At 40.9% G+C, this 15,170-nt stretch overlaps 1 protein-coding gene across 4 annotated transcripts in view; it reads left to right on the top strand.

Moving 5' to 3' along the window:
* hydin (HYDIN axonemal central pair apparatus protein) overlaps positions 1-15,170 on the top strand; it is a 74,125-nt gene that overhangs the window by 39,099 nt on the left and 19,856 nt on the right. For 3 of the 4 annotated variants that reach the window (XM_030425390.1, XM_030425392.1, XM_030425389.1), the window contains exons 30-56: positions 1,198-1,325; positions 1,852-1,988; positions 3,626-3,753; positions 3,861-3,974; positions 4,423-4,503; positions 4,679-4,828; positions 4,978-5,217; positions 5,909-6,038; positions 6,151-6,297; positions 6,437-6,607; positions 6,794-6,967; positions 7,329-7,519; positions 7,662-7,736; positions 8,022-8,205; positions 8,313-8,454; positions 9,583-9,739; positions 10,095-10,466; positions 10,716-10,904; positions 11,010-11,210; positions 11,423-11,625; positions 11,732-11,914; positions 12,372-12,491; positions 13,458-13,617; positions 13,761-13,933; positions 14,143-14,341; positions 14,610-14,703; positions 14,832-14,925. In XM_030425390.1, coding sequence (XP_030281250.1) covers positions 1,198-1,325; positions 1,852-1,988; positions 3,626-3,753; positions 3,861-3,974; positions 4,423-4,503; positions 4,679-4,828; positions 4,978-5,217; positions 5,909-6,038; positions 6,151-6,297; positions 6,437-6,607; positions 6,794-6,967; positions 7,329-7,519; positions 7,662-7,736; positions 8,022-8,205; positions 8,313-8,454; positions 9,583-9,739; positions 10,095-10,466; positions 10,716-10,904; positions 11,010-11,210; positions 11,423-11,625; positions 11,732-11,914; positions 12,372-12,491; positions 13,458-13,617; positions 13,761-13,933; positions 14,143-14,341; positions 14,610-14,703; positions 14,832-14,925 — 4,337 coding nt within the window. The remainder of the gene's footprint in view (positions 1-1,197; positions 1,326-1,851; positions 1,989-3,625; positions 3,754-3,860; positions 3,975-4,422; positions 4,504-4,678; positions 4,829-4,977; positions 5,218-5,908; positions 6,039-6,150; positions 6,298-6,436; positions 6,608-6,793; positions 6,968-7,328; positions 7,520-7,661; positions 7,737-8,021; positions 8,206-8,312; positions 8,455-9,582; positions 9,740-10,094; positions 10,467-10,715; positions 10,905-11,009; positions 11,211-11,422; positions 11,626-11,731; positions 11,915-12,371; positions 12,492-13,457; positions 13,618-13,760; positions 13,934-14,142; positions 14,342-14,609; positions 14,704-14,831; positions 14,926-15,170) is intronic. The other variant, XM_030425391.1, reaches the window with a different exon arrangement.

The following is a 15,170-nucleotide window of genomic DNA, read 5'->3' as shown; positions in this document are numbered from 1 at the left end:
GAGTGGCCAGCCCAAGCTGCTGCTGGCTAACACAGGGCTCTGGCTCAAACTGGGTAAACCCCTCAACATACTACAGTATAGGGGTCATACGACCGGAAAGCGCTTTCTTCACAAAGGTGACCCATATAAGTTTCCAAAAGACTTCTTCCTTGCCTATTTAGGCTTCAAACTTATTCAATGATACAACGCTTGTGGACAAAACTAAACAGAAAATTGTGGGTAGCAGCACTCACCAACTGAGGCAGCAGTGGCCATCTCCAACAGGGGCTATTAAGCTAACTTTAAGCTGGCTATAACTAACTAAAGAAACAGAGCTAACTAGCCATAGCTAGCTGGCAGTCCACAGGTAGTCCACCCAGGGGCGTGATATCCCATAAGTGTATCCTGAGATGTTTGTCTAGAGGGGCTCAAATTTAACATACCATTAGACTGATTGTTCTAGTTTTTTTTTTAGATGTGTTAAGACCTTTTTTGCAAGTCATTCTGATAATCGCACAGTGTACATATCCCACATGTATTTTCTTTCCATACTAGCAAGGCAGTCCTGCAACATCTGCGCAGTTAGCACAGTAACCAGTCTATTCGGCAAGGCTTTCCCTGTTTCTTAACTGTGTATTGATTTCCAGGGAGAAGACAAGGGCCATTGAATTACAATGGAGAATGCTATTTTCTGCTTATCCCATCAGCATTAACTCATGGTTTTGTGTGTTTTTCCTACAACCTTCTTGACGTTTTTCACGAACCACTTAAATGAAAAAGCGAATACTGTAATTGTAATGATAAATACTGTGTTTCCATAGATAATCTGCAACAACTGTGTAACACATCTTACCACAAAACGTAAACAAAATACAACAGACCCTGACATCAGTGACTTTCTGTTGTTATGGTGTAGAAGTAAGGGAAGGGGATGAACTTTAACTGATTAATAAAACGGCTTTGCTTCATTATCATTTTTTATATTTAAACATCTATACATGTATTTTCAATTCATAATTATAACATCAGCAGTCAGAGCAGTCGTGATAATTTTAGACATCTGCAATTATTACTGTTAAAATTCTTATGAGTCAGGCTGTGTTGTTTGTTGCTTATGTAACTCTTCAATATTTTCTCAGTAACTTTTGAGTGTTTATGTACCCCTCCCTCTGTGTGCCCCTCCCCATTCCATTTCTCTCTTTTGCCTGCTGCGTCCAGTATGAAGAGCTGCTTCACATGGAGATCGAGAGAACGCTGGTCAAAGAGAATGCTCTCGCTGTGACCAGCAGCCTGCTGGAGCTCAGTGACTCACAAGGGTCCTCCAGAAAGTGGCACAAACTTAGCAAGTATGTTCAGAGAAACACACACACACACACACACACACACACACACACACACACACACACACACAGACAAACAGTTTGGCTGAACAGATGGTCATCTCACATGGATGGAAGTGAGAACTGTGTTGTGCAATTCAAACAGTTTGGCTTTATGAAAATTCTTTGACCGGGCATGTTTTTCTTCTGTCATTCTTGAAAATTGACCGATGTCAGTGTGTGCGTTGTCCGTTGTCATTTGAACCGTATTGTGATCCCTTGGTTATCTTTAACAGATGTACACAATATGATATATAAAATAATCAGGTTGACTGTCAAGACACAGAAATGTGTTCCATTCAAATAAAGAAAAAAGCCAAGACTTTTTACTAACAAGTAACTAATGACGAAATTTGTCAAACTCATAGCACATTATGATCATGCCAACTGAAAAATAAATCTCATTTAATCATAAAACCGAAGCCTTACGAAGTCCTGCACGGTTGTATTGTCTAATACATGTCTTCACTCCTACCTTTTTCCATTTTGCCAGGTTGCTGCTCCCAGAGTATGTTTTGGACTTTGGTTATGTCATTCCAGGCCAAGTCCTCAGTCACACTGTAAATGTCACCAATACTGGGTCAGTGGATGTGTCCTACCATGCCAATCTCAAACCCCTTGTTGGCACAGGTAACACAATATTTAATGTCCTGTGACATTAAGTTTTTTTTTTTTTACATCTTCCTTATTTTCATGTGATATCTTGGCATTACTCTACCACGATTATGCCACAGAATTGTGTGATGATGCCACTACATAACACATGCAACACAGTTATATGGATACGGATATACATATAACACAGAAGTAATCATTTTCGGCCTCCTTGACTGGGAAGTACAAAATTACGATGCAACGAAAATCTCTAAGACTTTTCAGAAAATAATATTTTGGCCTGTGGGAAAAATACATTTGATTTCTTGCCAAAAGTTAAATGAGAGGATTCATACCAGTTTCATATCGGTTAATACATTTTGAGCAGGAGCCAAAACATGGTTAGCTCAGATTTGCACGAAGACTGTAAGCTGTTGAAACAGCTAGTCTGAGTAAATCCACCTAACACCACCTCAAAAGTTTGAACCGTACTCTAAAATAAGCTGTGAGACCGCGCTGGTTGGCTGGAAATCTCATTGTGGTGACAAGACACAAGGAAGCCACTGCACCCAAACAACATATAATCTGCCTTAAAACAGCTTGTTGTTTACACTTACAAACTGTTTTGCTGGTTAAACAAACAAGACAAACAATGTGTTGATGTGTAAGCCTCTATATGTGCTTGTATGTATATTTTTCTCTGTGGACAGAGCAAGGCTAGCTCTTTCTTCCCGTGTTCAGTGATAATGCTAAGCTCAACTAATTGTCTCCTGAATAGCTTGATATTTATGGGACAGATTTGACAGTGAAAATTATTTTTCCTTCTAGGTTTTATTATTCACATAAAACAGATGTAGGTTTTCCAATAAAACCTTTCTGAATCCACAGGAGCTTATGGCTGACGAGTGCTCTTCAAAAAGTGTGTCCTCCACAGTAGTTTCTCTTTTATATTTATTTGACAAAAATGCAAAAAGAAAAAGCATACATATACCATACGATCCAAGCTCGCTTCTTACACACGCCGAACACGGTCAGAAAAACTGTGAGCTCCTCCGGCTCTAAAGTCAGCAACACAGCTTAGCTCCTAAAAACACTGTGCCTCAAAACCGCTTGGCTACCTCCTTAAAGCTACAGGCTCTTATTTTTATCCGCCACAGAAAATAAACAATGACACTACAAAATGAAATAACAACATTTGTGTGCAACAATAATAGTGCACATATTAATAAAATAATAATCATAACTTAAATTAGCATTTTTAAATGAATTAAATCATGAAATTAATATCAAATCCAAAATGTACTCAACCATGAACCGAAATGACCATGAAATACTTAATTGCTCATATGGCACCTACATTATGTGTATAGGCCAAAATGTAAAACTTTTACACATTACACATCCAGTGATTAAACCTATATTGAGTGCATGGGAATGCTACCATAAGTGAAAAGCCTGTTATCCTGAAGGAGTAGGAGAGTAGAGGAAGAGGATAATGCATACAATGAAATGCTCTCAAAGAGAATGCTGCATCTTTAATGTGTTCCTTAGTCCTGTATTCTACCCTTTTTCTCATATAAATCCTATATAAATCCTCACCAAGCTGTTTTGTTTACTGTTTCTCCTGAATGTTCTGCACTTTGCTTAATTTTGAGTGTGTTGCTTCTTCAAAGGTTTCAGTACAGAATTTGAAAGAGTGAAAAACCTGCCGTGTGGTCAGACACAGACATTTACAGTCAAATTGGAGCCTCGAGGCGCCAGCCTGAAGATGGGAAACATAAGTGTTCTCATGCCAATACAGGTAATACACATGGGCACGCACAAGTATGTACATTTATGTACAGTATGTGATTCTTGTTGATCAGCATTGTGACCTTATTCAGGGAAGGATTTTGTTTGGTTTTACAGGTCACACATGGTCCAACGGTCCAGGTGCGGATGTGTGCGGTGGTAACTGTGCCGGCTGTTACTGTTTCCACCGATACACTGACATTTGACACTGTGCAGTGTGGCATGTGTCAGGTAACACAGCATGATAACATGGAATGACAAGATGCTTGTTGTGCAGCCCTATAAACATTTCTTCTTGGTAATTTTATGTAAAATTATGAGAGAAAGGGAATGTGCAGATAATGTATACATCTCAAAGTATGTGCAAGGAACAATAATGACTGCATTAATCAGTATGTTGCCCCACTGTGGTGCCATCTTGTGGTCAGATCACATTGATGTTCATCATTTCCTCAGACTGATTTTTCTTAGTCAATATACTTGAAGCACTTGCACTAGGTTGAGGCTGCATATCTTTAAAGAGATCCGCTCATTAGCTGAAAACTGTGCTCGGTGATTTTATGCTGAAACAAAATGAAGTCCATATATTAACAAAAAAATCTATCAATCTATTTTTTTCTGCCAAATAGACTGCACTGAAAACCTTCTAAATCTTGTGTTATATAACCTTCCCCACCAGATGAAGACAATACAGCTGATTAATCACGAGTCTGTTCCCTGCTGCTGGAGCATTGCTGAGGTGGTAAAGCCTTTCAAAAAGGTAAAACAGTTCTGTGGAAATTTCACTGAACTTTTTAGATTAATTTTGTAACTTGGTATCCGTGTGATAAAACTACCTCCACATACCATCTGTCATTGTTAGCTTTAGGATCCCTCATTGTTTAGAATACAGCTGCGGTTGGCTCATACCTGCCTTTGGTCTTGCTTTTACACAGATAGATAAGTTCCTGCCTCTCCACCAGCGTAAAAAGATCTTGCAGGAGCTGCGACCACCTCCAGTTGTGTTTGAGATGACTCCCGGCTCTGGTTTGCTGTCCCCTGGTGAACGAGTTCATGTCCAGATAAAGTTCAGCCCTGTAGAAGGGGTGAGATCCTGAGTGATTTTTAGAGTTTGGCACAATACATAGCAGTGCAACACGGCAATAAATGTACTGCCTGTATGAAACGGGTAATCATATGGTATAAAACAGTTGTAATAAAATAAGGACTCTGTGACCTACTGTATTTTTTGCAGCACGCTTACAGCAGGCAGCTCGCAGTCCGTGTGGCTGACAGCACTCAGCAGGTGATCCTTACAGCCCAGGGACTTGGTGAAGAGCCACAACTGGAGTTCAGTCCACCTGTGTTGGAGCTGGGGCCTTGCCTGCCTGACAGCACTGAGGCTGAAGCCGAGGTCACTGTCAGAAACCCCTGCTCTTTTCCCATTGAGTTCTACTGCCTGGAGGTGGATGCACAGTATCTCGAGGAAGAAAAGGTAGGTCTCTTTTTCGTATGTTTCTGAAACAATGTCCCTAATTTATTTTGTACTATTCTTTTCTTAAAGGCTAGAAACAAGGCCACAATTAAGACACTCATGTTTGACCTCTCTAGTCCCATTGATAGAACACTGAATGATTGCAAAGAGATAGAAATAGAGAGGACGTTGGAATGAGAGGGTGCAAGTTTGTAGATAATGATACTCCTGACACCCGCTCCTGATACAGGAACGTGACACCACTGACTTTTTCCCCAAATGATTGACAGAACTAATTATATTGTGATCAAACATGGTTGGTCTGACCAAATATAGCTGATGAGACTGCAATTCCTCTGTGAACAGGAAGCTTTTAAAAAACTAAATTGAGGGACAAACAGTGTATAGATAAAAAAAAATCCACCTGGGGGGAGCGAAGCCATCAGTCGCGAGGGATAATGCCCAATTTTGTATTAATTATTACCTGTAACTGGAAAATGTCCACTCTTAAAGTGTAGTTTTAGCTTAATATAACACTCTTTTATATAATCGTTCCTCTCACTCTTTCCCTGGTAGAGACAGACAAAAAATGAGTTGCCTTAACACCGTTTCCTACCAATCTCCACGTTATTCTTATGTCCTTACCTGGCTCCTCATCTAATTATCAACATTCAATTGTCTGTTCCCCATCTTTTCACACTACTTCATGTAGATCCTGCGTCTGATGCAGGACTATGATGAAAACAACAAACTTCTGCTGCCTCCCAGGGCCCCTGGAGAAGGTCTTCCCAAGGAACTGCTCGACTACTACAAGGAGTACTGCTCCCATCTGAAAGATGATGGTAGTTTCAGGAACAATCCACGTTCATTTACAAACAGTGAAATCATATACCTTCAGGTGTCTAATCACTGTTTTGTTGTATACCTCTTTTAATCTAATCTACCTGTGTGCAGCAGATCTGGAGTCAGGCTTAGATGAAAAAGAAGGTGGGAAGGGTGCCACACATGAGGAAGAAAAGATGTCAATGCAAAACGATACCGACCTACCAGAGAGTAAAGAGGAAGAAATAAACACTCTTAGTTTGAAACAAGCTGAAATTCGTGAGTATAACCATTTCGAAAGCATATATATGTTATATCACTGTAATTTCCACAGACATAAGCACAACTTTAGCTTATTTCTGTCTTTCCTACAAGAGAACTTGGTTTTCTCTACAAAGCTTGTCTTTCGTACATTTAGTCCTTACAGAAATGACCAAAGAGGGAAACAGTGGGAGACTGGGGCAGCTGGAGATGACCCCTGTCTCCAGAGCACTTGCCCGTCACATGTGTGTTGACCTGTCACCCGAGGGTCTGGCTGCACGCAACCGCAGAGGCATTGCTATTGTTGTCTATGGAGCCCCACTGACAGGTGAAGCATTTGGAGAAAAAAAAAGAGATTCTGATCTGTTGATCAAGTAAAATAACATCACTTCTTTGGCAGAGTCTTGATATTTCAATCAAATATCTGAAGACCAAGAGCTTTAGAAAACACAACCATATTCTGTTTGCTGGGATTGATGAAAATGTGCGTGTCCTGTGTCTCCACTTTTTCCAGATAAGAGCAGTACAGCGGCTGCTCTAGCACATCACTACGGAGGGGCGTCCCTAAGTGTTGATGCTGTGGTTACAGATGTGCTGATGAACGGTACTTCACCTGTTGGCCTGACTGCAAGACAGCTTTATGACTGCGCTGCTGCTCAGTATGCTGAGAACAAGGCTGGAAACACTGGTAAGCTTAAGATACTGTGCATGCACTGCAGTTCTGCCTTAATACTCACCAGGATTTTTGTGATTGTGTATCTGTGATTTCCAGTAGCGTGCAAGTTAGAGAAGTTGCTTGTGATGCACAGACTAGTATTTTTCACCTACTGACAATGTGCCAGGTAACAAAGCTTTAAATCGCCAACCCCTTCACAGGCATGGCTCACTTCTCAACAGTAGAAGACTGTAATTGTACAAAACAGCCGTGTGCTTGTGATTGGGTATTATTAATCCTCTGTATTAAAACAGGACACTGGTGTAGAAGAGCATAGTGTTCTAGTTGGAATTTGGAAATTAAGGTAAAAATAAATAGATCCATCTGCCTCCAGCTCAGGTAATTGAAGAAACCAAGGAACCAGTGCCCGCAGCAAACCTTGAAGCCTCAGAGTCCGCTCCAAAGCCAGCTCAAGCTTTACATGATGCTGTGGAGGTTCTTGCAAAAGACAGTGATGACAACTGCAGTGGAAATGACTCCAAGGTTCCTCAGGAGAATGAAAACACACACCTTAACCTAAGCCTGGTAAATTTTCTCAAATCCTGTGGTGTATTTTATCTTGCTTTTAGGTCAGCTTTTTTGGGTGTGCAAGGATTACACTCATTTGCGACTATAGTGTAATGATTAAGTATGATAAAACTATTCCTATGTTGTGGTTTTGCTTTAGGGAGGAGATGTGACCACGCTCAGCAATCTCTTGCCTGAACAGCTACTTGTTGATATCCTGTCTGAAAGATTTCTGGTAATGTAATCACTGTTTTTCCCTTTAGAAATAAGACATTGTGGCAATAGTATATATGCTGTAGTAGTTTATGGTGTGACACACAAAAAAATGGCCTCTGAATAACTGCTAGGGCACTATGTCTGGACCTTACAAATAGTTTACTTTCTGTACTAAAGATATCACAAATGTATTATGTCTAACCCTTAATAGAGGCTGAGTTTCACAGTTTCACCTGTGTCTTTTCATGTTTGTGTCTTTGTTTTGTCAATGTCTTCGCTGTTGATGCTGCCGCTGTGATAACAGCAAAGCAATTGTCTACGCGGCATAGTGATCAGTGGCCTGGAGTCCGTGTACACTCAGTCAGCGGCAACAACACTGCAAGTTGTTCTCAAGGCGCTTAATAATCGCAAACACATCTATGCTGTCAATTTATCTGACTCCTATGCTGCCCTGAAGGCACGGGAGAGAGCGCAAAGAGAAACTGAAGGTAAAAAATGCACCAGCTCACTCACAACATAACAGAGGACAGACCTCATCGAAGTTATTGTATTATTATGTCTCTTGAGTAAGGTGCTGTCTTTGTGTTTACCTCAGTGGCTCTGCAGAAAGAGAAAGCTGACAGGGAGGAGCAGTGGCTGCAGGAGCTGGATGAGGAGGAGTATGATGCCCTGCCAGAGGAGGAGAAGGAGCATATTGTTCAACAGCACAGGGAGAAACTCAAGAAGAAGAAACTCAGGTAATGACTGGAGGATCGGTGGACATGTGAATGTTCCTATTTAAAAAAAAAATATATATATTAGTATTAGTTTTCCTGTGCAGGGTGCCTGTACGGGTATCCCATGTCGGTTTCATCAAACTCTGACTGGACAAATTGCTAATTTCAACCTGACATGAAAGTTTCCTGTGACTGTGGGCGCGCATGTTCCTGAGGTTTCATCATTATCATAATCAACTGCCCGTGTGTTGTTCGTCAAGTTTCAATCACAAAAATGTTACAGAAGACTAAAAGGAAATTTTTCCCACCAAGGAGCTTTCAGTCCTGTTGTCACAAATCAGCAGACACAAAGGCAAGGTCAGCTGTGTCATAAGTGATAAGTGTAAGAAGACCCAATACAGTGAGAAAGTTTTTGTACTTTGTACAGCCACCTAAATATGCACAACTTTTTTCAAAGTCAAAAATCTCCATTCTGGGACAAGATTAAGTAGTTTTTGTATGATCCTACTTACAAACCAACAAATCAACCAACCAACAAAAAAGATGGACGTGGTTGAAAACATAACCTCCTTGGCGGAGATAAATATTGGTAGTGCAGCTACCAATGGTGACACCAGACACGTGCTATACTGTGACAGACATATAGAGGGAATAGGACATGAAGTTAAATTTCTTGTGACTGACATGAGTCATGGGAATGTGAAAATCACATAAATATTAGACAAGATAAAGTTTTACAGTAGGTTATGGTAGACTTTTAATCTAGAAACTGCTGTGCAGAAATAAGATTATAAAACAGATCAAATCTAAACAAAACTCTCAGTAAACTGATCAGCCACAATTATCTGTTTTAGTTCCCTTTAGTCTGTTTTAGTTATAACTTTAGATTAATTTGTTCATCAAATATATTCAAATTAAGGCTATATGATCCTTCTGCGCTTTTCTTGTGCATTTAGTTGATAGGATAGGATACCTTTTAAATTGGTATCATTATGAATGCAGTCCTGAGGCAGAAGAACCAAAGTGGGTGAGTAAAGAAATAGAGATGATCAAATGGAAGTAAAGAAGCAGCACAGTTGGGACTGTCTGTCTGCAAGTATGAATGAGATCCTCATTTAACCCTCTAGTTGTTCATGTTTTATGTGTAAGGGAGCTGGAGAGAAAAAAGAAAGAGCAGGAAGAAAAGATGCACGAACAAGAGATGGAGAGGTTAAGAGAAGAAGAGCTGAGGAAGAAGAGCAAGATGGGTGGAAAAAAGGATACTAAAGAAGTGTCAAGAAAGAAGAACTTGCTGGAAGGAAAGCAGGTCTGTATATTTATCCCATGCTATGAATAAAATGATGTATCAACCAACATAACAATCAAGCTTCCATAAGCAGTAATAAATACAGTCTCTGTGTAGTTGGTGGTCAGGAAGCTTCTTTGTTTTATTTCTTCTCTTGTCAACAGATGCATTGAATGGGTGAAGGATGCCTTACTGTCACAACTCAAGAGTTTCATTTGTTTTAGTAATTAATTAAGTAAATCTGGATCAAATCACCACACAGCCACTGAGCCCTTTCCCGCAACAAACTGCAGCAAATATGTCAAATGTAAAATGCTAATGGTATATCTGTCATTGTCTTGCTACTAGTACTTTACACCCTTTCTCCCTAATCCAGTCTGGTGTGGATGAGCCACAGTTGCAGCCCAACAAGTCCATTGTGGATGAGCCGCAGTCACAGTTCATCAAGTCCAGTGTGGATGACCCACAGTCACAGTCCATCAAGTCCAGTGTGGATGACCCGCAGTCGCAGTCCATCCGGTCCAGTGTGGATGCGCCGCAGGTGCAGGCCATCAAGACCAGTGCGGATGAGCCGCAGTTGCAGTTCATCCAGCCCGCTGTGGATGAGCTGCAGCTGCAGTTCAGTGCATATGAGCAGAGGCAAGAGCAGGTGGAGCACATCCTGCGGCACTGGGACCGAGCCCAGGGTTTGTTGCTGGTCCCGCTCCTTAGTGAAGAAACCCAACCAGTGTCACAGGATGCCAGAGAGGTGAGTTTGCTGACTGTTTGCCGATTGTTTTTCTTTACTTTAATCAAGTTTGCACTGCTCTGAAAAATGGGCAACTGTTGCTATTCTTCTATGTCCTGCTGCCTGCCATTGTCCAAGCCCCTTACATTTGAACCTTCCTTCCAAGCCCAGCAAAATGGTCACTTACAATAAAAATACATCGTTTTAGAAGATAAATTCTGCACACCTCCAGTATTAACTGTAATGTCTATCTTCACCCTTTGTACGCAGACCCCTGTTGGCAAGAAGACCAAGAAAGCTAATAACAAGGCCATGTCTCCAGTGCCCATTCAGACGGAGCCAGGAGATAAAGTGTCTCCACAGGACATCATCCCTCACCTTGTGCTGAATCTGACAGGGAAAGACTATCGAAGTGTCACAGAGCTGCTGAAAGCCAGCACCCTGCCTCCACTAGAAGAAGTATGGCTTGCCTGTTTTTTTCTGTTTTTTGCAGTTAATGGAAAAAACTTAATATGCCCCAAAATGTAGCACTTTTTTTAATCAGTTCATCTTTGGTCTCATTAGGTGTTGGATGATTTGGGGTTGGGACCGGGTGGCCCGCCTATCCCTCCTCCCACCACCTTCTCCATGGTTCCTTTCCCCACAAACAGACAGCAAAGTAAACTTAGCGTTGACTGTTTCACCTTCCTGGTTCCCTCGAGGCTGGACGAACAAGCTGAAGAGAAGAAAGATGCCGAGGAAGATGTACAAGCATCAGCTTTAAAGGTAAATGAAAGGGAATGAATAAACACACGCAAAGTTAGCAGTGTGAAAGATCATCACCCTGCACCCAGCTGCAGGATTTATAGGAAAAGTGGTCTAAATTTAGATAAACTGCCAAGAGTTTACCTACTAAACTCTTGGCAGGTACTAATTGAAATTAGATTTAAAGATTTTAAAATCAAAATGGAATTTGTCTATGTTTGATCACACTAAAGGAAGAGGCAGCAACAACAACTTCCAAAACTCGTGGAAAAGTCAGCCGTAAGGAAAGCGCAGTAATAAAGGACCAGGATAAAAAGGGTAGAGAGAGTCAGAGGAGCAAGAAACGAGGTCTGGTTAATGTCTCCTCCCTGCCTGAAATTGAACCAACACCAGAAGACCTACACCAAAAAGCCTTAGAGCTGATGCGCAATCAGAGGTAAGGCAAACCACACGCAGACACACAAGACAAGAACATAATGTGCTTTTGCATTGGTGTTGTCATTTAACTGTGCATGTTGGTTTATGCATGTATTTGTGCGCAGCTTGACAACATTTCGCTGGGTTGTACCGGCCAACGGTGAGGTGGTTCTGAGGATATGGTTCTACTCAGACACCCCAGGGACCTTTGAGCAGAGCTTCAACTTTGAGCTCCTGGGGACCCAAAGACAGTACCAGCTCCTCTGCAGAGGAATTTGCACCTACCCGTCCATCTGCAAAGACTACAGGTCAGTCAGCCTTGGTTAATGATGGAACGCAGTTATACAAATGTTAAAGAGGCGGGGAGGAAGGAGGTGTTACTCAATGTCGAATACAACTTAAATGAAGTTGCTTTATTTTAAAAAACTTTTAAAAATTAAGATTTTGAAAGGTTTGAAGTTGACTGAAATAAAATTGCATTCTTTGTCTGCTACAGTATACGGTACATTCTGCTTTGTAAATTTAGAACTTATATTTCTTGGGTACATTATGGCGCCCACGATGGAACACCAATCAAACCTTGCATAAAGCAGTAACATCAGTATTCTGTCATAGGCAGAGAAGAGCCAGGCAGCAGCCTGCAACACTACACCCTACATGAATAACCCATATTAGCTTTTATTGCTAAAGTGTCCCTCCTATCTTACCTACAAACATGGACAAACATGAATGTTGGATGTAAGCAATCCTATGTGCTCTCCCCAGGACACTTTTTGCCCTCAGCAACAAGGTGCCACAAATTAAAGAAGGGATCCAGAAGACCTACGTGGTCAAACCTGGATACTTTGAGTTTGGACCGTTACTATGCGGCAAGACCCGAGACAGGTATGAGCCAGAGTGATGTCAGTGAATGGATTAATGTGTTTGTATCAGTCATTGTCTTTGTATTTAGAGCAGAGAACTTAAACTCAAATGAACTTGGGGCCACTGTTGGTGCTGTCATCTCATACAAGGGCTACTTCATTGTTTAGTACTCCAAGAAAGTGCAATATTTCTGGAAATTTTGTTTCAGTAACATATTAATACAAAAATCCAAACTTTCATTCATTTTTAACAGTTGCAAATTTTGTTTCCCTTCACATAAATAACTTATTGAAATCTTGCACTGAGCTAACAAAAGAAATATGTTTTAACTTTATTTCTTGCCAGCACTATGCACATTAGTTGGTGCAAATCTTTTTTTCAGAATAAATATTATTATATTATATTATATATATATATATATTATATTATTACTTATTTAAATCTTGCATGGGGCAAGCAGGAGTAGTCGGTCTTACACCGTGGTCAGACACTGATTACATGACTCCCTCACTGCCCCCAACCTGCCAGAGGCATCTACTCTGTGCAGCAGTGGGGTCAGCAGCAGAGCCGCAGCACAACAGGAGTCACATTGAACATTAAGCATCGAGAGAGTTAGGAGACAGAGGATTTTTTTGCCAACGCGAAAAGGAAAAGTGCCTGTTTTGCAGTATGTCAGATTCAAACTCAGTCATAACAGAGAACCTGATAGCATTAATGAGAAAAAGGAGTTGAGTTGAGTTGTTACCTCTGTAAGAAGTTGAGGTTGTGCAGTCGATGTGCTCCTTCTTATTCAGAACTCCCACTGACACTGGTAAGTACTGCCTGATATAAATGGACTCGCTGTCAACAAATGCCGAAACTTAAATTTTGCTCTGTGGATACATTTTTGATGAACGACACAGGTGCTAACTAAACACTTTGCATGCCCCAGGGGCCGGAAGTTTCAGACCCCTGATTTAGAGATTTACACTTGTCTCTCTTATGTAGATACAAGGAAAACAGATACCCAGAGAACACAGAGAGACTGGTGATACTTAACAATTCAGGCCTGGATGCTGAGGTCCAGTTCCAGTTCCAGCAGGATACCCAGGCCACCACATATATGTTGGATCCCCCCACCATGTCTCTCAAACCTGGCCAGAAACAGGTACCATAGCACAGTCTATTTCTTCTGCTCTTACCTCTCATTCACATCACTTTTAATGTGTGACCAAAATAGAAACATCTGTTGAAGTAACACAGATTACTGTGACAGTATTTATATGTGTAAATATTCTTTTGTCTTGCCAGGAGTTGACTGTGTGGGCTTACCCAACAAAACATGGTCAAATTAAGGAGAGTGTTGTTTGCAGTATCAAGGACAACCCAGAGTGTGTCATCATCGACTTCTCCTGTTGGGGTGTTCGACCAGAGCTGAAGCTAGACAGCAAGCATCTGCACTTCGACAGGATTTTGCTGCACAGGTACAAAATTAATTCTAAATCAGGGAATACAAATTATTTGTCCACAGTAGCTAAGAAAGTGATTTTCACCAAGGACATTGAGGCTGCACCAAAGAAAGAGGCAGCATGATAGAGTCAAAATATAGAACATATAGCGATAACAGCAATTGTCCTGTCTCCCTCTGTCCTTTTCTCTGATCACACTACCCTTATACCATCCCTCTCTATAGGCAGGACAGCCGTCATGTTGTGCTGCATAATGAGACAGCTTTGCCAGTGTCCTGGAGACTGCAGGGTGTAGACGAGTTGGGTGATTGGTTCACTGTGCTACAGGATCATGGCATCATCTCACCTAAGTCCTCTTTAGCCCTGGTTGTGCACTTCAGGGCCAAGAGGCCACTCCACATCAAGAAGATCTTACGTCTGGAGGTAGAATAAAACTCTAGAAGTACAAATGCTTAAATTAAAATGAAGTACAATATTTATATGTATAAGTATATGTAGGCTTAATATGAAAGTTCTGCTTCAGTGCTGAGGTAGGCAGGTAGTCAAAAGTACCTTTGAAAGTCTTGGATAATTAAAAATGTGGAATAGTGAGATGAAAGGTGTCTGTAAGGTGATTTGTGTCAAACTGTGTATCTCACATATCTGTTTGTATTTACAGCAAGTACAGCATTTGTTGTGTGTTTTGTTTTAGGTTTCTGATGTGGAGAAGATTCTTGGCATCATACACACAGAAAACATTCATGTCACTGCTGAAGCATATGATATAGCTCTGGATATCATACCAGGTAATTCTGATTTCGATTTGAACCCAGGACCTTCTGGTTGTGAGGTTATAATGATAAATATAAAATGACTAAACTGCAGCTCTGATGTCATAATAATGAAAGATAATATACTCTTGTTTCTGTGGCAGATGGCTGTCTGGACTTTGGAACCATCAAAGTCTTTGAAGAGACAAAACTGTCTCTCAGGATGAAAAACAAAGAAAAATATGAAATAGCCTACAGGTAAGTTTGAACTGCTATTTTGTATTTAAAGGGGCTCTATGTAATAATTTGTCCCAATTGTATTATTTATTGATAGTTTTTTGTTGTCCGACTTCATGCATGTTCTCGAGAGCCCTGTTTCAGTGCGTCCTTCCTCTCCACTAACAAAAAGCAAAAGTAGCTAATGTTAGTTTAGAAATGAAGTTGGCCAACATAAACAACTGGCTTCCAGCCCAACACAGAAGTTCCACAGAGCCCCTTTAACA

Source organism: Sparus aurata, chromosome 8, assembly GCF_900880675.1.
Source record: "Sparus aurata chromosome 8, fSpaAur1.1, whole genome shotgun sequence".
Lineage (NCBI taxonomy): Eukaryota > Metazoa > Chordata > Actinopteri > Spariformes > Sparidae > Sparus > Sparus aurata.
Note: the sequence above shows the minus strand (reverse complement) of the source record. Positions and strands in the feature narration are given on the sequence as shown.